This window comes from Pogoniulus pusillus, chromosome 26 (genome assembly GCF_015220805.1).
Source record: "Pogoniulus pusillus isolate bPogPus1 chromosome 26, bPogPus1.pri, whole genome shotgun sequence".
Lineage (NCBI taxonomy): Eukaryota > Metazoa > Chordata > Aves > Piciformes > Lybiidae > Pogoniulus > Pogoniulus pusillus.
The window spans coordinates 203,187-228,060 of record NC_087289.1 but is presented as its reverse complement, the minus strand read 5'-3'; the positions used below and the strand labels follow the sequence as shown (position 1 = coordinate 228,060).

Below are 24,874 nucleotides of genomic sequence, written 5' to 3'. Positions count from 1 at the left end.
CCCAGTGGCAGCCTGAGGCCATTCCCTCTTGGTCTGTCACTAATGACCTGCGAGCAGAGCCAGCAGCAGCTTCTCCACAAGGTCCTTTCAGGTAGCTGTAGACAGTGGTAAGGTCTCTCAGCCTCCTCTTCCTCAAACTAACCATCCTCAGCTCCTTCAGTACATCAGATTTATTCTCCAGGCCCTTCCCATATAGCCCAAGCAAGACACTTTGGTGGCAGCAGTGAAATACGGCAGCAGCTCTGCAAGGAGGGAAATGAACAATGCCAACAGAGCAAAACACCCTCTGCTTTTTGTAAGCTTGGGCACCTTGGTCAAGAAACCAAACTGGTGGGTTGAGAAGTGTGAAGTGGCATTTCCAGGCACAGGGGAACCATGTCACAGCCCTCTCAGAGAAGCTGTTAAAGCAATGCCCAAGCTCCCATCAGCACTGGGACCCACACTACTTCCCAGTGAGGAAGCTGGCAAGGGCTGTGCTGAAGGTCACTCCCCAGAGCTCTGTGATTTCTGGGCAGTTGGAAGAGTAAATCAGGCTTCCTAGGCCCAACTCCTGGCTGCAGGCTGCCTGCTGCTCCCCTGTTGCCCAGGCTTTAACCCATGTTTCCAAGCTGCAGTTTGCAAAGAGCCCAATTTTCTTACCTACCTTGGATCAAGGAGACTCCTCAGAAACTGGAAGAGTAAGAACTGGTCCTGTAGAGGATGAAGAGACTAAGTATGACTGTTTTAACTTATGTGCCAGAAACCAGTGACCCCTGAACTATATCCATGGCAGAAAACTGCTCACAGCTGGTGCCCATTTGAACCACAGAATGGCAGGGGTTGGAAGGGATCTCCAGAGACCCCTGCCAGAGCAGAGTCACCCAGGACAGGTCACACGAGAACACATCCAGGCAGGTCTTGAAAGTCTCCAGGGAAAGAGACTCCACATCTCTGGGCAGCCTGCACTGGCTCCAGCACCCTCAAACCAAAGAATTTTCTCCTCACGTTGTGTTCATTGCCCCTCGTCCCATCACAGGTCACCACTGAACAGAGCCTGGCACCTTCAGCCTGGCACCCACTGCTCAGGTATTTATAGACATTGATCAGCTCCCCTCTCAGCCTTCTCTCCTCCAGGCTCTCAGTCTCTTTTCACAGCAGAGATGTTCCAGTCCCTTCATCATCCTCACAGCCTCCACTGGACTCTCTCCAGCAGAGCTCTGTCTCTCTGGAACTGGGGAGCCCAGCACTGGACACAGTACTCCACGTGTGGTCTCCACAGTGCAGAGCACAGGGGCAGGAGAATCTCCCTAGACCTGCTGACCACACTCTTCATAATGCACCCCAGGAGACAACTGGCCCTGCTGGCCACAAGGGCACACTGAAGTCCCACAGGGAACTTGCTGCCCACTAGGACTTCAAGGTCCTTCTTCTGGAACTGCTTTCCAGCAAGTCAACCGCTAACCTGTAGTGGTGCGTGTTGCTCCTCCGCAGGTGCAGGCCTCTGCATTTACTCTTGTTGCACCTCATTTAGCTTCCCCTTTGCCCAGCTCTCCAGCCTGCCCAGGTCTCTCAGTCTGTCTGCTCCATCACTTGAAGGAGATGGTTCAAGCACCTATCCTGCCCAAATACTTGGAGGCTGTTTGATGCTGAGTACCAGCCATACAGAACTCCAGCATAGGAAGCACCCTAGCAACTGATGCAGCCAGCACAGGCTGTAGATGTGTATAGCCAGGACTCTCCCGACAAGCCAGAGCACTTCCATACAGCCATTCCCAGAGCTGAGGAGCTCTCAGAATATTTTCCTTCTGCTTCTCCCACAGTGACAATCTACTCATCTGAGAAATCCTTTCTGACAAGCAGAACACCCCCCCCCCAATAAAGAAGCACCAAGATTGCTGCAGCCAGACACTGTACCTTAAGGGTTGCAATGATGCTCTCAACCTGCTCACTGAAGTGAATGGCTGCCAGATCAGCTGCTTTACAGGGGCTCAGCAGCAGCAGCTCCTGTGCAGAGGCAAACAGAAAGAACTCTTGGCGCAGGCAACAGAACTCTGCATCATCACCAAGTCTGCTTTTACTGCAAGTGTCTTCACCCAGGTGAAAGCTGTAGCACAAGAAAACAACCCACAAAGTGACCGGGAAACACAGGAAAAGAAAGGGGACTTGGTAAAGGCCATTTCTGAAAGGCTTTTCCCCCTCTGCCTGTAAGAATGCAAAACTCTTCACACCAAACCAGGCCACAGCTCATTCCCAAGGCAAGGAAATCATCCATCAGGCATTCTGACAACTGCCTGTGTTCAGTCACACACCACTTGCAAGTGCTGCTGCTGTAGCTTTCAAAGACAGTACACCTCACAGGACAGGGACATCTGTGGCCATTGCTGATGAGTCAGCCTGGGCAAGCGCCTGACCACTTGTTCTATGCCAGGCACTGCCCTGGGTCATCTCCAGATCACCCTGCAGGGGCCTGACACCACCTTACAGGAACTAGAGATACCATAGCTTCCCCACCTCTACTGGCTGGACAATCAGTTCAGCCACATCTCCATCCCCTGAAGCAAAGAGAGACTGAAGAGGTGGAAAATAATGCTTAGGTAGAGAAGACTAACAGCAGTCTGTGTCTCACAGCAGAAGCCATCAGCCCTTCTTCCCACAGGTCAGAGCTGCCAGGGTACCAGGGCTGATGCCATTACCACACTCCCCACCTTGCAATGATACCAGACTGTGAGGCCATTGATGGCAACGTCCTGCAGCTGCTGCACTCAGGAGATGAAAGACTTGCTAATGGATCCGTGCCATCATGGGCAGCACTTGCTGGGCAGCATCCCCTGGGAGCCAGGAACCCAAGAAGCAGCCTGAACTCACGCGTGACAACTCAGCCTGCAGGTGGCAGCTTTCTGAAAGGCTGTGAGCTGACACACTTCTGCTCAGACCAGCACCAGGCACACCCACGGGGGCCAGCAGAAGCTGAGGAGCCATGGGGATAGGATGCACTGTACCTCTATGTGTTCCAGAGCTTTCTGCCACACCAACTGCTTTTCTTCAGCGCTGTAGCCAGGCATGGACAGGATGTTGTGAATGTAGCTGAAAACTTCTTCCTGTAAGGCACAACCCACAAAGGGCACAGCACCTGCTGCAGCACCACCAACACCATACACTTGGGTACAGAACAGCAGCTCAAAGTCTTAGGGAGGACCTGATGGAGTAGGTCCAAAGGAGGCCACAAAGATGACTGGAGGGCTGCAATGGGGATAGGCTGAGGGGGCTGAAGTTGTTCAGCCTGGAGAAGGCTCCAGAGAGACCTCAGAGCAGCCTTCCAGTACCTGAAGGGGCTACAAGCAGGCTGCAGAGGAACTGTGCCCAAAGCCTGCAGGGACAGGATGAGGGCAATGGTTTGAAATGAGAGCAGAGCAGAATGAGATTGGATGTGAGGAACAAGTTCTGCACCAAGATGCTGCTAGAAGCCTGCAACAGGTTGCCCAGGGAGGTGGCTGGGGCCCCATCCCTTGGAGATCTTCAAGATGAGGCTGGAGAAGGCTGTGAGCAAGCTGCTCTGGTGGAGAATGTCCCTGGTGAGTGCAGGAGTTGGGCTGGGAGACCTCTGGAGGTCCCTTCCAAACCATCCTATGACTTTATGAATAGGTTTCAAAAGAATCAACTCCTCTCCAACACACAGAAGTCCTTGGCTGTAGCTAAGAAAGCTCAAGTGTAGAAGAAGGGAGCAGCAGACAGAGGAGCAGGGCTGCCATGCCCGTCCGCAGGCTGGCCAGCAGGACAGGCTGCAGGGCCACGAAGGAGCCTCTCGACTCACCTTCCTCAGTGGGTCGCGCAGGTAGCAGCCGATGATTCTGTCGTAGCGGAGCTGCCGCTCGTACATGAACTCACAGATCTGGTAGCTGCAAGGGAAGACACCTCCCACATCAGGCAAAGGCACTCACAGAGCCAGCAGAGCAGAGCTGGGGGCTCAGAGCCAGCAGGCTGCCAGTGCTCAGCAGAAGGCACAACCCAGTTCACAAAGACAGCGTGGCAGCATCTCAGGCGAAGCTCTGCAGCACTGGCTCAGATGGCTCCAGCTCACACGTGCCCCGTGGTAGCCCCATGCCAGCCCCATGCCAGCTGGCTGAGCAGCCTCGCTCAGTCTGGGGAGGCTCACCAGAGAGAGGAGCTCCTAAGGTGCGAGGCAAGGGACACAGGACAAAACTGCCGTGGGAGTCCGGTGTCACAGGGCCTGCTGTTCACAACTCATCCTCTTTTGCCCCAGCACCTCAGGCTCTGAGGCAGCCCAAGTCCCAGCAGTAATCTGAGGAAATCTCAACAGCTCTGCTGCGAGGAGAGGCTGAGAGCCTGGAGAGGAGAAGGCTGAGAGGGGACCTGATCAACGTCTGTACATATCTGAGGGGTGGGTGTCAAGAAGGTGCCAGGCTCTGTTCATGGTGCCCAGAGACAGGACAAGGAACAAGGGGTACAAGCTGGAACCCAGGAAGCTCTACCTCAACAGGAGAAGAAACTTGTTTGGTGTGAGGGTGCTGGAGCCTGCAGCAGGCTGCCCAGAGAGGCTGTGGAGCCTCCTCTGGAGACCTTCCAAACCTGTCTATGGACATGTTCCTGGGTGATCCTGCTCTGGCAGGGGGCTGGAGCAGATGATCCCCTGAGGTGCCTTCCAGCCTCTGGTGAACATATGGCAAGCACGACTCCACCATGTGCTATAACCCAGCTTCCTACCTTCACATTTTAATGAACATCTCTTAAACATTTTGAGACTTGAACCACATGCAGTTGAGGCAAGACAAGCACAGGCAGCTAGATAAGAGTGCAGCTCTGGCAGAAGCACTCAAAGCCACTGAGCAATGAGGAAAAAACAAATCCAGCAAATTGTTTCTGGAGTCTGAGCAGTTTGGCTGATTAACTCCTAGGACACAGAGGAAGAGAGGCATGGCACACCCTGCCACTACACCTCTGCCCCTCTGCAGTAGTGCGGACTGACTCCTGTAACACCCACACTCAGGACTGGGGTGAAGATGCCCTCCTGGCCAGCTCTCCCCAGGCATGACAGAATCTCTGGAAGCAGAAAGCAGCAAAAGGAGATGGTGGAATTTTTCAGCCTTTCCAGATACTGCATTTCTCTCTCCTACTCAGTTCTAAAATGAGCACCATGGGGGTGGATCCAGACCCCTTTGTGCTTTGAAATCCACCTGTGGGTCTCACCCCAACGAGTCATCTCCATCTGTCAGTGTCGGAGCATTCAGATCTACAATGATACCCTTGAACAAGGCCTAAGCTCTGGGATAGGAAGCGTCAAAACCCATCAGGGCCTGCAGGGCTTCATCCCGAGTTTCTACAGCTCTGCTCCGCTCTTAACAATGCACTCTGTGAACATCCAGCAGGGGTGAGACAGAAAGCCTGGGCAGCCCATGAGTCAAGGAAGAGCACGGGAGTGCCTCAAGTGCTCCAGACACAGGTGAGAAACGTGGAGGAGATGTAAAGGCAGCCTCTGGCCAGCCCCTCCGGGGCTGAAGGCAGTGCCTCAAGGTGGGCCACAGCAACTCACAATTCAGCTTTCTCTGCCATCTGGATCAGACGGCTCTCTTCAAACTGCACGACCCCTCCTGCCTGCAGCAACTCCAAGAGGACCTGCAGAGACAGAAGAGCACCTAGCTGCCGCTGGAAATGCAGTGGACAGCCAGGGCCATTACAAGTCCACTGCTCCTGCTCCAGTGAATGCTGAGATACACTGGAGCAGGAGATTAATTTCACAGGGGCTTTTCATTCATTGCCCACTACCTCTCTGAGGATGAGCCATCAACATCCTGGCCTGGATCAGCAATGGTGTTGCCAGCAGCAGGCCAGGGATTGTACTCCTAGACTCAGCGCTGGCAAGACCACAGCTTGAGTGCTGGGTTCAGTTCTGGACCACTCGCTCAAAGGATATTGAGGGTCTGGAACAGGTCCAGAAAAGGGCAACCAAGCTGGGGAAGGGTCTGGAGAGCAGGGCTGGGGAGGAGCAGTGAGGGAGCTGGGGGTGTGCAGTGTGGAGAAGAGGAGGCTGAGGGCAGAGCTCATTGCTCTCTGCAGCTCCCTGAGAGGAGGCTGCCGTGAGGGGGGGGTTGGGCTCTGCTGCCTAGGATCAGGTGACAGGAGAGGAAATGTCCTGAAATTGTACCCGGGAGGGTTAGGTTGGAGATGAGGACAAATTTCTTTGCTGCAAGAGTGGTCAGGGATTGGCATGGGCTGCTCAGGGAGGTGGTGGAGTGCCCATGCGTGGAGGTGCTCAGGAAACCAGTGGCCATGGCGGTGTTGGGTTGACAGCTGCACTTGGTGATCTTAGAGGGCTTTCCCAATCCAAATAATTCCATGATTTTAGGAACCAAGAAGGTTTGGTGCTTTTGCAGGAAGTTCCTTCCCCCTGTTCTTGCTGCTGTCAAACATCTTCTGCAGCTGCTGCTGGGGTAGTTTCCCCCTTCAACTCCTGCTGTGGACAGCACTGCCCAATTCTTCAGTGCTGCCCACCATGACTGTGCTAATGTCTGCTCTGGCATGTGACCTTGGCCAGTGTGCACTCCCAGAGGCTGCCCTCTGCTTCCCAGCCTGCCCACAGCTGGCACCAAAGAGCAGCTCCCCTGCAGGCTGTTACCTGCTGCCTCTCCGAGTGGCGCGAGTCATCCTCCGGGCTGCACAGGAACTCCAGCACCTGGGCAGAAGATAACAGCAGTCAGGCCCCGTCTGCAGCTGCCAGCACAACCCCAACGAGCAGCTGCTGAGCACCACTAATGGCAACAGCAAACCAGAACACAGTGGAGCCATGCAAATGCACTGCTGCTCTGGCGGGGACTCAGTCCTTTAGTGATGGGGGGATTGACCCACAGCCAGCTGAAGATGAGCCAGGATGTACCACCAGCAGCCTGGCCTGGATCAGCAATGGTGTGGGCAGCAGGAGCAGGGCAGGGATTGTCCTGGAGTCAGCACTTGTGAGGCCACACCTTGAGTGCTGGGTTTAGTTTGGGGCTCCCACTCCAAGAAGGACACTGAGGGGCTGGAGCAGGTCCAGAGAAGGGGAACAAAGGTGGGGAAGGGTCTGGAGAACAGGGCTGGGGAGCTGGGCTAAGATGCTACCTGGTTTAGAATGCAGCAGTACTTCCAGAACTGCTTCACAAACACTTGCCTGGTCAAACAGTGTCCTGTTCACAAACAGGGTGTTGTTGGGCTTGGCAAGCTGGCGGGCAAGGAAGGTAAAGAGACAACCAACCTGCGATGGGGTGAAGTCAGAATTCTCCACCATCACCTGAGGAGTGAGACAGAGAAGGGGAAAACGGAAACGGGAGTGAGCAACTCTGCAGCTGCCTTTGGGAAAGCAGTCAGGACACTGCAACAAGGAGCTCCTGTGCAACCACCATGTTTGTCTGCTATCCCAGACAGCTACAGCAGCTCCTGCTGTTAGCTCACCCTGAAGGTCAAAAGAGAAGCCACTTGCCCTGGTATTCACCTGACACCTGAAGATACATAGAGTGGATGTGTCTCTGCTAAGTCACCTCTGTCCTATAGCTGAAGAGGTTTGACCTCCCTGATGCACACTTGAGGGAAGTGCTCTTGCATGTCCCAGCTGTCTGCTACGAATGGACTCCAAACCCTTATTTATCTGCAGCTCTGCAGTCAGCTGGCACAGAAATGTGGTTACACGAGGGAAAAAAAGAGATAAAATTAGCAATTACAGGAGGAAAAATATTATCTGACTTGCAGCCCCAGGCACCCACCACCTCCCTGGTGTGCAGGAGACCTGACCCAACTCCTAACAGCTGCAAGGGTGGGGAAGCTTCCCTTCTCCTGTGAAAGGATCTGTGAGGCCATGAACACCTGTGAACTCCTGGCTCTGCTGACTTGACAGAAAAACAGACTAGCCAAGACTCACTCCAAACGAGACTGGAAACCTGAGAAGTGCCTGACACCTGCCTGCAACACAGAAACCAGGCCTGAGGTGCCTGACCCGGTGTCTCATGCTTCGTTAGAACTCCCAAACACTGAGGGAAATCCAAACTGCCCTGTTTGGAGAGCCCTCCTCTAAGAGCAGCAAGTTTAGCTAGCAGCAAATCCATCACCTGAACAGCTCTGTCAGCTAGCACCTAAGAACTGCTCTAACAAAGCCTAGACATGGAGCACCTCAGTGCTGGTAACCTCCTTCGAGTCTAGGCCTGGGAGATTCAACTGATTTCAAGTGACCTGGAGCTCCCGATCCCCACAAGATGCCAATGGCTACCTTACACAAGTAGGAGCAGACAGGCAAGAGACACTAAGGAATCAGGTAGAGCTCTGCCTCAAACAACAGCTCATGCTGCCGTTCTCTTGTGTGAAGACACAGGAGCCCAGTCAGAACGGTGCCAGCTGACAGCACTCAAGTACAGCTCACTGAAACAACAGGACTTCACTGGGCCTGGTTTTCACAATCCAGGTCCTCATCAAGAGGGGGCAGCAACAAGTGTCCAGCAGGTCTAGGGATGTTCTGCTCCCCCTTCCACTCTGTCCTGCTGAGACCACACCTGGAGTCCTGTGTCAGCTCTCCTAACACCCAATTGCTTGCCAGCAGGTGCACTTAACCCTGCAGCACCTCTCACACCTGTCCTCCCTGTCTCCTTCAAGAGTAGGGCTGCATTCTGTTTGCTACAAGGCCTACAGCACAGAGGTGCCACAGGAACACAGCTCCAGGACACAGCCACTGTGCCACCTCCTGCTGACAGCAGTTAAGGACATCAAGAGCAGAGCCTGACCCAGCACAGAGCCAGCCAAATCCTTATAGCAAGGTCCTGGCACTGCAGACTCCCTCCATGGTGCCCTGGCTCTCATCTGCCAGTGAGGACAGGGAAACACCACTGCTGGCTTGTTACAGAGAAACAGTTTGCAAGTGGAGCTCCTGATGACCAAAGCTCTGAGAACAGCAAAGGGTGTTTGTGGTGGTTAAGCTGACACAGGTTTGAGAGCATCAGGCTGGTGACTCTGACAGGCCTCTTCTCTCACGTCTGCTAAAGGCCTGGCATTCTGGAGGGCTGCACCCCAAACAAACCATGTAAGATGCAGGGAGCGAGGCTTCAGCAGAAAAGCACTGGCACCCTGCCAAGCACAGGACTCCTGGGACCTTTTCGCCTGCTCAGAAGGAATCAAGGAGTGGAAGCGAGGAGAAAGCTGATAACAAAATCCAAGCCAGATGAAACCACCGCCAAAAAAGGAGACTTCTGTCATCATAATTAAGGAGTATGAAATGTCACCTGTAAGCACAGACCCAGGCTGGGTGAGGAGTGGCTCAGGAGCAGCCTGGGGCAGAAGGCCCTGGGGGTGTCAGCTGGTGCCAAAGTGCCCAGGAGCCAGCACTGGGCACAGCCCAGAGCCAGCTGTGTGCTGGCTGCAGCCAGAGCAGGAGAGCAGCAGCACAGGGAGGGGATCCTGCCCCTCTGCTCTGCTCAGCCCTCACCTGCAGCACTGCCTCCAGCTCTGGGACCCCAGCACAAGAAGGGCCTGGAGGTGCTGCAGAGGCTCCAGAGGAGGCCACCAAGATGCTCAGAGGCTGCAGAAGCTCTGCTGTGGGGCCAGGCTGGGAGAGTTGTGGCTGTGCAGCCTGGAGAAGGCTGCAGGGAGACCTCAGAAGGGCTCCAGGAGAGCTTGGGAGGGACTTTGGAGAAGGGCTGGGAGTGCCAAGACGAGGGACAATGGCTTTGAGCTGGGAGAGGGGAGACAGAACGTAGAGGAGGAAGAAATTCTTTGCTGTGAGGGTGGGGAGAGCCTGGCACAGGTTGCCCAGGGAGGGTGTGGCTGCCCCCTCCCTGGAGGTGTTCAAGGCTCCAGCCCCAAGCATTCTATGAATCTATGAAAACACAACTGAGAGGCTTGGCTGAGGTGAATCCATGCTCCAGCCCCTCATGCTTCCAAGGGCAGGACTGGAAACAGCTCATTCCCATGGCAGGCTCTGCTGCACAGTGTCACAGCAGCCAGCCAGACATGAACACAGAGGGCAGTTACTGGCTCACTCACTTTCAGAAGTATGTCCACAATTCTCTGCTGATACTCCACAGCTTGCTTGTCATTCTTGAAGTCTTCAAAAGTCTGCATGTGGCAAAACAGGGACAGCCTGAGAAGAAAGCTCTGCACTGCCAAGCCCAGAAACAGAAGCAAACCCATGCAGCAGCCACGGGACTCAACAGCATTGTCAACTTTGTCACTTCTGTGCTGTCCCCTCAGCAGCAGGTTCCAAGATATGATTTGCTCTGAACACCAGAAGAGTTCTGACACAGTCAGGGAAGAGTCCAGAGAGAGGAAATCCAGCAAATCCACAAAGGCAGGGAGACAACCTTTGCATGGGAGAGAGGAGGAGCTACCAAAACACCAATGCATCATTCTGGGCTTTAAAGCTGGCCTCTGCTACTGGAGTCTTCACTGCCCACTGGTTTATATTTAAGGGCACAAAGGACTCATCTCTTCTGGGATCTCACAGAATGAAAACCAGAACTTCTGCGCCAACCAGTAATCACTGGTTTAGACAAAGCATGAGCTTAGTAACAGAAGTCATAACAGATGATGCAGCTGTGACAGGTGAGGGAAGCACTAGCACTCTGTCCTTCTCTTGGATGAGATCAGTCCTGCTCCTGGGAAGGAACAACACCAGGCACCATACAGATTAAGGGCTGACCTGCTGGAAAGCAGCTCCACGGAAAAGGATCTTGGGCCTCTGGTGAACAGCAAGTTCCCCACGGGACAGCAATGTCCTGTCATGGCCAAGAGGGCCAAGGGCATCCTGGATGCATTCATTAAGAAGAGCGTGGCCAGCAGGTCAAGGGAATTTCTCCTCATCCCCCAACTCTGCCCCAGAGAGACTACACCTGCAGTCTCATGTCCAGCCCTGGGGCTGGTTAGCCTGGAGAAGGCTGAGAGGGGATCAGCAAAATGTCAATAAATACCCAAGGGGTGGATGTCAGGATAAAGGTCCCAGGCTCTATTCAGTGGTGCCCAGTGATAGGACAGGGCCAATGGATACAAGCTGGAGCCTAGGAGGCTCCATCTCAACTCGAGGAGAAACTTCTTTGGTGTGAGGGTGGAGCCTGGAGCAGGCTGCCCAGCGAGGCTGTGTAGTCTCCTTCTCTGGAGCCTTTCAAGACCTGCCTGGATGCACTCCTGTGCGCCCAGCCCTGGGTGTCCCTGCCTTGGCAGGGCGTTGGGCTCAGTGGCCACTGTGTGGCTCCATGGCCAGCAACCCCTTACCAGAGCAAGGACGTTGAGGAACTCGCGAGTGTCGAAGTGCAGCAGGGTCCGCACGTAGGGGTAGAGCTCCTCCTCCGCTGAGCCCTCAGCCGAGTGCAGCCGGACCAGGAACTCAAAGATCTGCAACGACAGCGCAGGCAGAGCAGAGCTCCTCTGGGCCTCAGCCTGCCCAGAGCACAGGGCTTTGCTGGTCTGAGGCTAACTGGAGTACTTCAGTGAGAGAAGGTCGATCACTGGCTGTGAAACTCACGGCGATGTCTGTTGCCCAGCGCACTGCTGAGAGGTACAAAGCCAGGAAGCAGTAACAAAGGTTCTCAGGCCGCGCCTGGCTGCGGCTTGCTTCATTAACTCCTTTGCCTGAACCTGTATAACTCAATCTAATCATTCTCCTCCTGACCTCCCTTACTGGCTCTGGCATCTCACTCCTGCAGGGAAACTTTCTGAGATAGGGGAGGGGAGCCAGTGCAGAGCCCTCCTGGGCGGTCTCACGGTTCAGGAGGGGTTCTGAAGCAGAGTACAACTTCTGACTCGCGCCCCACTGTGAACGCTGCACACACTCGTGTCTGCAGTGCTGTAAACACGAGCCTCACCTGCCAGTGGCTGAGCTAGCCTGGGGGGGGCAAGGAAAGCTCCCGAACCTCCACAACGGGCCAGCAGCAGCCTCTCCTGCTTTGCACTTAAGCTCTAAGTACCGTGGGAGCCCAGCAGTGCTCTGACTTCAATGATGTTTTCTGCTGCTTCTTAACAAGGAAAAAAATTCCCCTTCTGAAGCTTGCCAAGCAACTTAAGAACAAGCAAAAATTAAAACTTGTACTTGCAGTCTGAAGTGTGTGAAATCAGCTAACTCCCTCTTCTTCCTGGAAGCTCTCCTGAGACGCTGTGCAGCTCCTTTTTATCCAGGGTCCAGCTCCATTCCTTGTCAGCAGCTCCTTGGGAAGAACCAGCCACTCTGCCTCCCCCCTCTAACTCTTGCGACACTCTCAGCACTGCCTGCTCTCTCTCTTGCTCAAACCTGAGTTACTTTTCCTGCCACCACAGTGAATTTCGACCCTCTCTGTTGGCCTCCTTGAGCCTGATAATCACCTGCCAACCAGGAATTCTTAACAGAATAAACCAAACCAACCTGGACTGTACCCAGGGTGGATTCCAGACAGGAGTTAGTTAAGGAACACCATCAGCGGTCCAAAAAGGAGAAGCTGATGGAGAAGTACTTTTCCTGATGGTGTCTAGGGACAGGACAAGGGGGAAGGCAGGGGGGTTGGACTAGATGATCTTTCCAGGTCCCTTCCAGCCCTGACATTCTGTGACTCTGTGAATGGTTTGAAGCTGAGACAGAGCAGGGTTAGACTGAAGCTCTTCAGCATAAGGGTGGTGAGACTCCGGAACAGGTTATCCAGAGAAGGCTGTGGATGCCTCCTCCCTGGGGGTGTTCAAGGCCAGGCTGGATGAAGCCTTCAGCAACCTGGGCTAGTTGAGAGGTGTGCCTCCCATGGCAGGGGGTTGGAGCAGAGGACCTCTTTCAACCTGAGCCATCCTAGGATTCTGTGACTGAAGTCTGGGCAGCAGCCCAGCAGGGTTCCACTAACATTCAGTTACTGTGCTTTGATCTTAGCTCGCTTCCTACTCCTGCCAATCCCATGTCACACGCACTCGAAAACAGAGATCTTCCCGGGTCTGACAGATGCATTCGAGTTCAGAGAGGAGACACCTACAAATCTCTGGCAACTCTGTAGTAAGAAATCACCATTTGTGCCAGGCTCCCTGCTCCTACCCTCCATTTACAGATGAAAGAAAAACAGTCACTCTAAACGTTCAGACTGCAACAGCTGCTGACCCCATGCTCTAGGAATGCCCCAGGAAATGCCACTCTAAATGCCAGCACCAGGATGCCAACAGCTTCCTGTCAGAAACCCGGGAAGTAAGACACACAGCTTCTCCTGAAACACCCCTCGGGGTATAGCTTTCCCTGGCAGGCTGCTCACCTGGTTTTTAACCAAAGGCACCAGATCTTCAGGAATATCCCCCAAGGGATAGGCACGGCCTGCCAGGCAGCAGCTACAGAGGAGGGGGGGGAAAGGTGTTTTTAATACATCCTGACACATAACAGAGGAAAAGAGCTTAATGCAAGGTGCTCTTGAAACAAGCCAAGGCAAACTGAGAGCAGCCCTGCAGGAAAGGACTTGGGGTAAGAAGCTGGGCAGGAGCCAGCAATGGGCACTGCCAACACAGAAGGCCAGGGGCAGCCTGGGCTGCATCAAAAGCAGTGTGGGCAGAGATGGAGAGAGGGGATCCTGCCCCTCTGCTCTGGGGAGACCTCAGCTGCAGGTCTGGGGCCAGCTGTGGGGCTCTCAACACAAGAGGGGCATGGTCCTGCTGGAAATGGCCCAGAGGAGGCCACCAAGATGATCAGAGGCTGAAGAGCCTCTCCAGCAGACAGCCCTGCTGTCGATATGCAGTGAGCCAACACAGGCCATGGATGTGCATCTGAGCTTTGATGTTCCACAGCAGAGGGGCAGTGGGGAAGCCCAGCATTTCTTACAAGTATCTCTACTCTCACGTTTTGGGAAGCAGGGGAACACAGAGCTTCATGTTCATGATCTTGAATAGACTCCAGAAAGAGAGGCTCACTGATTAATCACTACTGGGCAACCCCAGAATGCCCTCCTGCAAATGACAGGCAGCGCAGGAAGCAGAGCTGGGCACACCCACACAGCTGTCTGGAAAGGCAAGGCACACAGGGCTGCCACACAGCTCTTCAGGGCACAGAGACCTTCCTCCAGGACCATGCTGGCACACACAGGGCAAGGAACTTGCCCTGAACACATTCTAAGCTGAATTCCCAGCCCCATCTCCGCTCTGCCTGTCTGCTCGCGCAGTGTGTAACAGGAAGCTGCTGCAGCACAGCCAGCTCGGCGGAGCAGCCGATGGCAACCTCACGCTGCCTCTCAGCTATTCAGACACACTCTCGTTTATGCAACTCTGAGAAGTGGAAACGTCTTGCTCCACCCCTAGGCGACGCCTCACACACCTGATAAAGGTCCTTACCTTATATACACGAGCAGCTTGTTGCCCATCACCACCTGCTCATCTGAAAACAGAAATCATTTGTCACATTTTCCTCACGACACAGAGATGCAATTCCCTCCCCAGCTGTAAGCAAAACAACTCCTCCAACACAGGCCCAGCTCTACACACAGCAACTTGAGCAGCTTTACACACAGTAAAATGCACCAGAGCACTTCTCTAGGGTTCAGAATAATCTAAGGGTTCTGGTTCTGGTGCCCCCAGCACAAGAAGGACCTGGAGCTGCTGGAGAGGGTCCAGGGTAGACCACCAAGATGCTCAGAGGCTGCAGAAGCTCTGCTGTGGGGCCAGGCTGGGAGAGTTGTGGCTGTGCAGCCTGGAGAGAGAGTGAGGGAGACCTCAGAGCAGCCTGACAGTAGCTGAAAGGGCTGCAGGAATGCTGGGGAGGGATATTGGAGAAGGGCTGGGGGTGCCAGGATGAGCGACAATGGCTTTGAGCTGGGAGACGGAAGAGTGAGAGTGGAGATAAGGAAGAAACTCTTGAGAGTGGGGAGAGCCTGGCACAGGTTGCCCAGGAAGGCTGTGGCTGCCACCTCCCTGGAGGTGTTGAAGGCCAGGCTGGGTGAGCCCTTGAGCAACCTGGGCTGGTGGGAGGTGTCCCTGGGCATGGCAGGGGTTGGAGCTGGATGACCTTCAAGTCTCTTCCAACCCAATCCGTTCCTGGGATGGGTCTGTGTCTCTATGGCTATATTTAAGGGGGACCTAGGATCCCACAAACTACCACAATCATCTAAGGGGCTTCCCAGACCTTTACATTAGCTATGTACTTCCTTTGTGCATCCCTCTCTTGGAAATGGTTAGAGATACTCAACACAGCAATGACCAAACCCAGAAACATGTAAAGGGAAACAGTTCAGCACCTGTGAGAGACTTCCCAGCATTCAGTGGAGGAGCAATGACTCTGAACAGCTTCTGCAACAAGAAACAAGCAGGCTGTGCTCAGGCAGCTGGGAAAGCTCAAAGCAAAGAACCTGCACGGGTTCAAAGGACAGAGCAAAAAGAAAAAGTCTTCCTCCCTCCCATGAACTCTGCTTTCTTTCCATGTCTTACAATGAAGATGCATGAGGAGACCAAGATGTGACTCAGAATGCTCTCCCTGCTGATGGTGTGACACGAAAAAAGCCAGACCAGATCTAACCCCGAACATAGGCCACACTGCAAAAAGCAGTGTTCAGCAGATCCAGAGGTCAGTCAGAACAGAACTGACCATCTCCACTTCCTTTGCTGCCATCAAGCCTTCAGCCTGCCCAGCAGGGGCTCCAGAGAGGCTTGAATTTGGGCGTGTAGAATGAGGACCTTGAGGAAGGTAGATTTAGTCTGGACATTAGGACATCAGCAAGAAATTCTTTCCAGTGAGGGTGGTAATACACTGGAACAGGTTGCCCAGGGAGGTTGTGATTACCAGCATCAACAAGGGCTTCAGCTCCAGCACTGCACTGAACTCTGTGCTCAGTGGCGATCAGTGACACCCAAGCGCTAAGAACCAAGCCTGCCTCACCACAGGGACTGCTTCTAGGCTTCCTGCTCAGCTCTGTACACAGGGAGCTGTGCTTCTATCACTCAGATACTAACACAGTATTGTGCCAGCAGTGCCGCTGAGCACATGAGATGTCCACGGCAACGCTCCCACACACTGCCCAGCAGCCTCCCTACCTCCATGGGGCTGATGAAGTCGTTCATGCCACTGTTGTACACATAGATCATGGCATCATACAGGTGGTTTTCCCAGCACAGAAGAACTACCTGCAAGGCAAGCAAAGCACAATGTAAACATTCAGCCGCTCAGAGCTCTCTGGTCTCTCAAAAGCAATCTCTTTTCTTGCATCTGCATCAGCCAACAGCATCATTCAAAATAGAATGAGAATTCCCACTTGCAGGATCACCTTCTGCAAGGACAGGCCCCCAGGTTTATTGCTCATGTAGCAAGCACTGACTGTAACTGTCCAGATTCTACCATTTAGAGTCCTAGAAGAGTAGGGGTTGAAGAAGACCTGTGGAGATGGTCCAGTCCAACCTCCCTGCCAGACCATGGTCACCTAGGGCAGGCCAAACAGGAATGTGTCTACAGGCAGGTGTTGAAAGTTTCCACAGAAGGAGACTCCACAGCCTCTCTGGGCAGCCTGCTCCAGGCTCCAGCACCCTCACAACAAAGAAGCTTCTCCACATGTTGAGGTGGAACCTCCTGCATTCCAGTTTGTGTCCACTGTCCCTTGCCCCACCTCTTCAGAGCAGCCAGTTTAGGCACCAGTGACTGCCTGATGTCACCTCCTCACAGCAGCTCAGTTTATGCAGCACAACAGCTCACCTGCTGGATATCTAAGCTGGTGATATCCATATGCACAATGCAGGCTTCCAAGTTTTCCAACCTGTTCTTGTCTTGGAAGTGAAGCAGCAAATCTTTCATCACTTGAGCTGTGATTCCCATCAGCTTGTCACTTAAGATATATGGCTCCAAGCACTCCAGAAAGATGCCTTTAGCTACAGAATTCTCACTCATCTTATCATAGATCTGGTTAAATAACAGATCCCTAGGAGGAAAAAAGTGTTCAGTTATGAAATAATCATCTTAACATCTCTTTCCTTATCTGCTTTCTGAGGGCTCCAACTTAAACTCCTTCTCCTCTGTATTTCTCATCTTGAGACATGAACTGCTCCTGTCTTGAACGTGTAGTTCCAGGCAGCTACACAGAACAAACTGGCTATGGACGTTGCAGCAAAGCAACTCACTGACAGAGGGGAAAACAAAACATTATCTCTAAAGGCAGCTTCTTTCTTAAGGAGAAGGTGTGGGGGAAACAGACTGCAACAAACTCCTTCTCCTCAACACACCAAGAAAACTTTCAGACAGGCTTGTGAGTACTGAGCACTTTGGTAGCAGTTCTTAAGCATTCCTCTAACCTGGGATGCGATGGAGGAACCATGAGGACATGGTTTGGAGGAAGCATACCACAGCCCAGGGCAAAGCTCAGCACTACACTGATTGGTGCTCTGCCTTGAGGGACAGGCTTGCAAGCTCAGACTTACGTGCGCTGGAGCAAGAGACAGTAATCGACGATGGCAGGCACCACCTCCTGCAGGAGAAACAACGACAAGCTGTGACCGGTGAAAGCCCTGCCAAAGAGCACACCCCGCAGGGCACAGAACGGAGGCTGACCAACAGAGAGCAGAGTCGAGGAGTCCTCTGAACCAGCTGGCAAAGTTACAGATTCTCCCATCTGCTGGTCTATTTGGAGTAAACCTCCAGCCACACTTCTGCAGAGGACACAGGGTGTACAGGCTCTGCTATGCCAGCAGAGTCCTGACCTGGTTAGTGCCTCACAACAGAGGGGAGAGCTCAGGTGAACCACAACTATGGTTTTGCAAACTACACAAATAATTTTTGCAGCAAAGCTTCATTAAACAACTCAAAAGGCTTAGCCAATGGAGCCTTCTGCAGCACCATACCTGAAAATGCTGCTCCATGACCTGGATTTTCCCTTGGTCAGGGCACTTCCTCAACGCCCGATCAGCGTAATGGAGAAGGATCTCAACCATCTGGATGGCAACACACCAGAAAATCAATTCAAATCCCACACCAAAGCTCTACTCAGTAGCACATTCAGTAGACAGAGCTGGGAGCTGGTGAACACTAAGTTCACATGATCACAGGATATTAGGAGTTGGAAGAGACCTCCATAGATATTTGAGTGCAACCCCCAAAGTTTTGTGTTCTGCCTGGGCAGAACCATAGAACATTAGGGGTTAGAAGGGATCTTGAAATATGAATTCTGACCCCCTGCCAGGGCAGGGCACACAGAACACATCCAGGTGGGTTTGGGATGTCCCCAGAGCAGGAGGCTCCACAGCCTCTCTGGGCAGCCTGCTCCAGGCTACAGCACCCTCACACTCACAAAGTTCTCCCTTCCGTTCCCCTGGCACCTCCTCTGCTCCAGATGGCACCCAGTGCTCCTGAGCAGAGCCTGGCTCCAGCCCTGAACATCTTCAGCAGCAGCACTGAGGGCAGCCCTCAGGCTCCTCTGCTCCAAGCAGCCCCAGCTCCCTCAGCCTGGCCTCCCAGCAGAGCTGCCACTGCCTGCAGCAGCCTGGGGGCTCTGGGCTGGGCTCTCTGCAGCACTTCCCTGAGCTCCTTCCTGAGCTGAGGGCCCAGAACTGGGCACAAGATTGCAGCTGTGGCCTCAGCAGGGCAGAGCAGAGCAGAGCAGAGCAGAAGGGCAGGAGAACCTCTCTGTCCTACTGAGCACAGCCCTTCCAGTGCAGCCCGGAATGCCCTTGGCCTCCTTGGCCACAGGGGCACCTTGCTGGCTCCTGGGCACCCTGCTGCCCACCAGCACCCCCAGGTCCCTCTCCCCTGTGCTGCTCCCCAACAGCTCAGTCCCAGCCTCTCCTGCTCCATGGGGTTGTTCTTTCTGTAGAAGGAAGAGGGAAGGGGCTGCCAGGAGACAACAGCATGACATGGCATTAGAAGTGGTCCCGTAGAGTACTAAAGGCCTACACTAAGTGAGCAAGAAACTAGGCAGCCAATCTGCCAGTACTTGGCAGAAGAACACATGCTGAAGTGCAAGGGTCATCCAGGTCATGTTTCACCCAAAGACAAGTTGCAGTATCTCTACCAAACAGCACAACTTCTTTACCTGCAAAGTACAGATGAACAACAAATGCAGGCAAAGCATCGCTGCAGGAACTGTGTATTTTAAACCTTCTCTTCCCAGGAAAGGTTTCTGTAACTGCTGGGCAGGAACAAAGGCTTCAATCGAACCCTGTCCATGTGCACCATGGAGGAATATCCATGCTAAGAGTCAGAGAGCTACAGACTGGTGGCCACTGAGTCCACCAAAGGTCAAGAAACCCTGAGCTAGCTACAAAACCTCCTCTGTACTGAGGGGAGCAGAGGTTTCAAGTCTGCAGGACATCACGTTTGGATCTGCTAACGCTGCAGAGCTCTTTCCCCCACCTTTTCTAAAATCCTGCTGCCAGCCCCAGCAAGAGAGGCACATGGACAAACTCCAGAGTCAGCTGGAGTCCCTCCTGGAGGACTGAAGCCATTCCCTCCAGTCAGGGTCACATCAGCATACAGGAAGTGCTGTGGAGGAGCAGGGCAGTGACTCACCCTGTCTGCAATGACTGCTTTCCTCTTGCTTGTGTCCCCAGACAAGCCTAGAAAGAATGAAGGGGAAAAAATCAATACATAAACCAAAATGAAGCTTTTCTCATTTAAGATACCACTGGAAATATAAAACCTCCCCAGTTTAGATGCCAACACCACTAGCCTTGAGAAGCAGAGGTTCAGGGTACTTAAATCCACACTTGGATGTGCTGCTTTTAGCCCACTGCTCTCCTGAAGAGCTTTCCTGTCCCAGGGGAAAGATGTGGAGACCCTTCCAGCACAGCAATGGCAAGAAGGATCTGAGTGCTAACACTGAGGGAGTGATGAGCAGAGGGCTGGCACAGGCTGTGCACAGGAGGCTAACGGCTGCAGGATGCCTTGATGCAAAAGAGTTGAATTCAGAGCCCTTAAGGGAAAAAAAATCTTAAAAGCCAACTCCACGAGCCAGGGACTTTTGGAACACTGGGAAGTTGTCTGCTTCACTGCATTCAAGGGAGACATATTCATACTCCAGCAGCTGCACAACAGGAGCAGCCCCTCCTGAGAGCCTGAGATTCATTTGCCAAAGCCACCAGAAGTTACATGCTGAGAAGTGTGTGCGTCCAGCCCGCAGCAGACAGCGGGAGTGGCTGCTTCTAGCATAATCAACACATCCACCACAGCAAGGCAGGCGCTCACAGAACGTCCTCCTGCGCAGCAGATACTGCCAAGAGCCAGCAATCCTTTCAGGCAGCTCCACAGGCAGACGAGACCTTAGTGAAGGTTCTTGCTTGGCAGAACTGACAGAACATCACACTGCAAATCACCTACAGCTCATGCATGACCTTCAGGAATATCTGACCAGGGTGGATACTTGACACCCAGATCCGCCCTCATGGCAGTGACAGCAGGCAGGACTCACATAGAGGTCAGGTCTGATGTTCAATGGAAAGCAACAGGCTGCTAAAGGGACCCGAACTCTAAAAACCTCAAAACAATCCCAAATAAGGTGGTGTTTCTGCCCAGCTCCAGCACCAACATTCTACTTTCAGTTAAAAAGTAGAAAAACAGAAGACAGATCATCCCCCACCCAAGTCTAACTCACCTACTACAGCCTTTGCTTTGCCTTCATAGAATGACCAAGCCAGCGCCAGGGCATCCATGAGACACTCTTGTTTCAGAAGGTGGTCGACTCTCTAAAATAATCAAGAACATTAGACCCTGGGGTTACAGAAGAGTCACAGAATCAGGGAATGGGATGGATTGGAGGGGACCGACCAGTTCCAAGCCCCTGCCGTGGGCACAGACATTTCCCACCAGCCCAGGTTGCTCAAGGGCTCACCCAGCCTGGCCTTCAACACCTCCAGGGAGGGGGCAGCCACAGCCTTCCTGGGCAACCTGTGCCAGGCTCTCCCCATCCTCACAGCAAAGAATTTCTTCCTATCTTCACTCTCACTCTCCCGTCTCCCAGCTCAAAGCCATTGTCGCTCATCCTGGCACCCCCAGCCCTTCTCCGATATCCCTCCCCAGCTCTCCTGCAGCCCTTCAGCTACTGCCAAGGCTGCTGTAAGGTGGAGTTTTCTCTTCTCCAGGCTGCACAACCACAACTCTCCCAGCCTGGCCCCACAGTAGAGCTTCTGCAGCCTCCGAGCATCTTGGTGGCCTCCCCTGGACCCTCTCCAGCAGCTCCAGGTCCTTCTTGTGCTGGTGGCCCCAGAGCTGGAGGCAGTGCTGCAAGTGAGGTCTCAGCAGAGCAGAGCAGAGGGGCAGAATCCCCTCCATGTGCTGCTGCTCTCCTCTCTGAATGCAACCCATTTAAGACCAGCACTTCTCAGTCAGTCCTTCCACCCAGCCCAGCCACTCTCTAACTCTGCCGAGGCTAATGCTAAACCATGGCCATAGGTCATGAATGTGGAGGGCTTCGGCTGGCAAAGAAATGATGCTCCCAAAAAAGTCTTCTACCAAGAGAAGCAACAACCTAAAATCCAGGAACTTTTGGTGGATTTTATGGCGCAGCTCCTGCATCAGGTGGGCACAAACCCAGTGGATCCGATTTAACCCCTGTGTGCCTGGCACAGCAGGCTGACAGCCACACTGCTGTGACAGGCACTGCTCCCACTCCATCTGGTGAACAAAGGCTGAAACACGGCAAGGCACTTGGGGTGTAGGACACCAGGGTCTCCACCCAGCCTGCACCTCCATGCAAGGAGGAGTCCCAGCACGGAAAGCAGAGTACCTACAGTGCTGGCTGTGCACATGGCCCCTGAGCACAGTATTCACAACATGCTTCACAAATGTTCCCTCCCCTCTCTCCAATTAGATTTGAGCAATTGAAACCTAATAAGCTGTGTTTTCCTCCCAACATACCTCTCTCCAGCTCCTCAGTGTCAAGACATGAACAGACTGGAAAACAGAACAAAGCAAAAGTTATTCACCCACAGCTGCTCAGGCAGCCTCTGGTATTCAACAGCCCCACCGGAACAAGCTGGGCCAGATGAAGCCAATAAAAACAATCCTCAACCTTAAGTATAAACACCCAACCTGTGCCAAGAGAAACCATGGTTCTGTGTGGCCTTACAACCCATTTGCTCCAAGTCACCATCCCTCCCTTCTTCCCCATGCCATGCAGCCAGCCAGCGCTCTGCCTTCGCACAGCGGGCGGCACACCTGCATGGGAAGCTTCTTCCATTGATCACAGCACAGCAGGGCTTGGAAGGGGCCCCTGGAGATCACCCAGTCCAACCTCCTGGCCAGAGCAGGGTCCCAGAGCAGGTCACCCAGGAACACATCTGCTGATGTCACCCCAGGCCAGGCAGTCTCAGCACGCAGAGCTGAAATGGCAAACTGACAGAGCAGGGTGCGAGGAGGAGACCGCAGCTGCAGAGGGGACCAAGGCCCAGGTCTGCGGAGCCAGTGGCTGCTTATCAAGAAGTCTGTGCATGCCACAATTCCACTTTCCCACAACCTGCCCCACTCAAACCTACTGCTTTATCTCTATTTTAACAGATGCTCTTCTCCCCAGGTGCCTCTCTCACCCCTTTGAGGATACAGCACTTGGTTGTTTTTTTCACTCACGTCCTTCTCACACGATTCAAGGTGTAACAAAAATGTCCCATCCTTTTCGACCCCCGGGGTGCTCACACATCTACACACCCTGTCAGCTGCTCCTTTTGGTTCACACATGTATCAAGTGGCCCTTGAAAGTCTGCAGAGAAGGAAACTCCACAACCTCCGTGGCCAGCCTGCTCTGCGCTCTGCCACCCTCACAGCACAGAAGTTCCTCCTCACGTTTAGATGGAGTTGCCTGTGGTCAACTTTCTGCCCATTGCCTCTTGTCCTGTCACAGGGCACTGCTGACAAGAGTCTGGCTCCATCCTCCTGACACCCACCCCTTAGATATTTGTCAGCAGCAATGAGCTCTCCCTCAGCCTGCTCCTCCCAAGGCTAACCAGCCCCAGCACTCAGCCTCTCCTCAGATCAGAGCTCTTCCAGTGCCCTCAGCAGTACCCATGTGGTGCACTCTGGCTCTCCCTGCTGATTTGTTTTCTTCTGTTGATTCTGCAGCACACTTAGGACAGAGAAGCTGAAGCCCAGGACAGAGTGTGTCAGTGATGCCACAACTCTACCTGAAGCAGCATAAGGCAGGACACTTTCATGACAGTGCAATGGCTGAGACCCCATCACTGCACGTTTCTCTAGGTGCACAAAGAATCCAGAATGCCCTTCTCCAGAAGATGAGCTGCCACCCACAGGCCATGCCCTCTGTTTCTGTTGAAGACTGCCCACATTTACCTTAGTCCCAAGGTAAAATATCTGTCCCCCACAGCTGCTGATGGACTGGTAACAAGCTTTCTCTCCAACCAGTGCCTGCAGAGAGAAGAATGCTGGGCTTTGGTTTTGTAGAGCTTCCCAAGAAGCATCTCAGCTCCAGAGTCACTCTGGAGTCCAGCATGTGACATGCAACAGGAGTTATGGAGGCTCTTGCATAGAATCCCAGAATGACTCAGCTTGGGAGCGACCTCAGAGATCATTTGCTTGAAGACCATCTAGTTCCAACCTCCCTGCCATAAGCAGGGATAACTTCCACTTCAGACAAGAACGAAGTGTGGTATCTACAAGCACAGGAACTCTGCCTGGTCCTCTACGCTCCTGCAAGACCATCTAGGAGATGAGAGCAGGGACTGCTCTGCACAGGCACTGCTATGGCTGAAGACATGAGAAATTCAGAGTAGGAATCTCCTACTTGTTTGTATTGGCAGGGACCTTAAAGCACATCCAGTTCCAAGCCCCTGCCATGGGCACAGACACCTCCCACCAGCCCAGGGGGCCCATGGCCTCATCAGATCTGGCCTTCAACATCTCCAGGGAGAGGGCAGCCACAGCCTCCCTGGACAACCTGTGCCAGTCTCTCCCCACTCTCACTGCCAACAATTTCTTCCTCATCTCCACTCCAATTTCCCCTCTCCCAGCTCAAAGCCATTGTCCCTCAGCTTGGCATTATCAGCCCTTCTCCAAAGTCCCTCCCCAGCTCTCCTGCAGCCCTTCAGCTACTGCCAGGCTGCTCTGAGGTCTCCCCGCAGCCTTCTCCTCTCCAGGCTGCACAGCCACAACTCTCCCAGCCTGGCCCCACAGCAGAGCTTCTGCAGCCTCTGATGAGCAGCAGCAGCAGCAGCAAGCTGACACAAGCAGGTCCCTGTGCCTACCAGGGCTTCGCTGACGTTGCCTCCTGTGGCAAGTGATTTGAAGTGGCTGCTGTTGTAGACCAGCTGCACCTCTGCCATCTCCACAGTCTCCAGCTCCTCCTGCGTCTGACGGTCGATGATGTGCAGCTTCTCCAGGCTGTCCAGCAGCACAGCTGTGCGCGAGTTGATCCACTGCAAAAAGTAACACAGGGCAGGCTTCAGCAGGGCACACAGCCAGGGCCTGCCTCTGGCCACAGCTGGATCAATACTGGAAGTACTAGAATCACAGCATGGCAGGGGCTGGAATCAATGTGCAGAGATCAGGCAGTCCAAGGACTGGGCACACAGGGCAGGGCAGGGCACACAAAACCCAGGGCAGGGCACACAAAACACATTCAGGTGGGTTTGGGATGGCCCAAGAGCAGGAGGCTCCACAGCCTCTCTGGGCAGCCTGCTCCAGGTTCCAGCACCCTCACAAAGGTCTCCCTTCTGCTCCCCTGGCACCTCCTCTGCTCTCCTGGCACCTGGTGCCCCTTGGCCTGTCCTTGGCCACCCCTGAGCAGAGCCTGGCTCCAGCCCTGCACATCTTCAGCAGCAGCACTGAGGGCAGCCCTCAGGCTCCTCTGCTCCAAGCAGCCCCAGCTCCCTCAGCCTGGCCTCCCAGCAGAGCTGCCACTGCCTGCAGCAGCCTGGGGGCTCTGGGCTGGGCTCTCTGCAGCACTTCCCTGAGCTCCTTCCTGAGCTGAGGGCCCAGAACTGGGCACAAGATTGCAGCTGTGGCCTCAGCAGGGCAGAGCATAGGGGCAGAAGA

General features: G+C 53.8%; 1 protein-coding gene across 3 annotated transcripts in view; it reads right to left on the bottom strand.

Moving 5' to 3' along the window:
- Positions 1 to 24,874, bottom strand: part of VPS8 (VPS8 subunit of CORVET complex) — a 74,236-nt gene that overhangs the window by 22,278 nt on the left and 27,084 nt on the right. For all 3 annotated transcript variants that reach the window (XM_064165349.1, XM_064165350.1, XM_064165351.1), the window contains exons 14-34: positions 24,085 to 24,255; positions 23,174 to 23,248; positions 21,749 to 21,784; positions 20,487 to 20,577; positions 19,406 to 19,452; positions 17,743 to 17,832; positions 17,323 to 17,369; positions 16,604 to 16,826; positions 15,952 to 16,041; positions 15,159 to 15,210; positions 14,260 to 14,302; positions 13,197 to 13,269; positions 11,215 to 11,334; positions 9,991 to 10,062; positions 7,139 to 7,258; positions 6,611 to 6,667; positions 5,528 to 5,610; positions 3,791 to 3,875; positions 2,979 to 3,077; positions 1,894 to 1,983; positions 644 to 690 (exon numbers count right to left, since the gene is read on the bottom strand). In XM_064165349.1, coding sequence (XP_064021419.1) covers positions 644 to 690; positions 1,894 to 1,983; positions 2,979 to 3,077; positions 3,791 to 3,875; positions 5,528 to 5,610; positions 6,611 to 6,667; positions 7,139 to 7,258; positions 9,991 to 10,062; positions 11,215 to 11,334; positions 13,197 to 13,269; positions 14,260 to 14,302; positions 15,159 to 15,210; positions 15,952 to 16,041; positions 16,604 to 16,826; positions 17,323 to 17,369; positions 17,743 to 17,832; positions 19,406 to 19,452; positions 20,487 to 20,577; positions 21,749 to 21,784; positions 23,174 to 23,248; positions 24,085 to 24,255 — 1,811 coding nt within the window. The remainder of the gene's footprint in view (positions 1 to 643; positions 691 to 1,893; positions 1,984 to 2,978; positions 3,078 to 3,790; positions 3,876 to 5,527; positions 5,611 to 6,610; positions 6,668 to 7,138; positions 7,259 to 9,990; positions 10,063 to 11,214; positions 11,335 to 13,196; positions 13,270 to 14,259; positions 14,303 to 15,158; positions 15,211 to 15,951; positions 16,042 to 16,603; positions 16,827 to 17,322; positions 17,370 to 17,742; positions 17,833 to 19,405; positions 19,453 to 20,486; positions 20,578 to 21,748; positions 21,785 to 23,173; positions 23,249 to 24,084; positions 24,256 to 24,874) is intronic.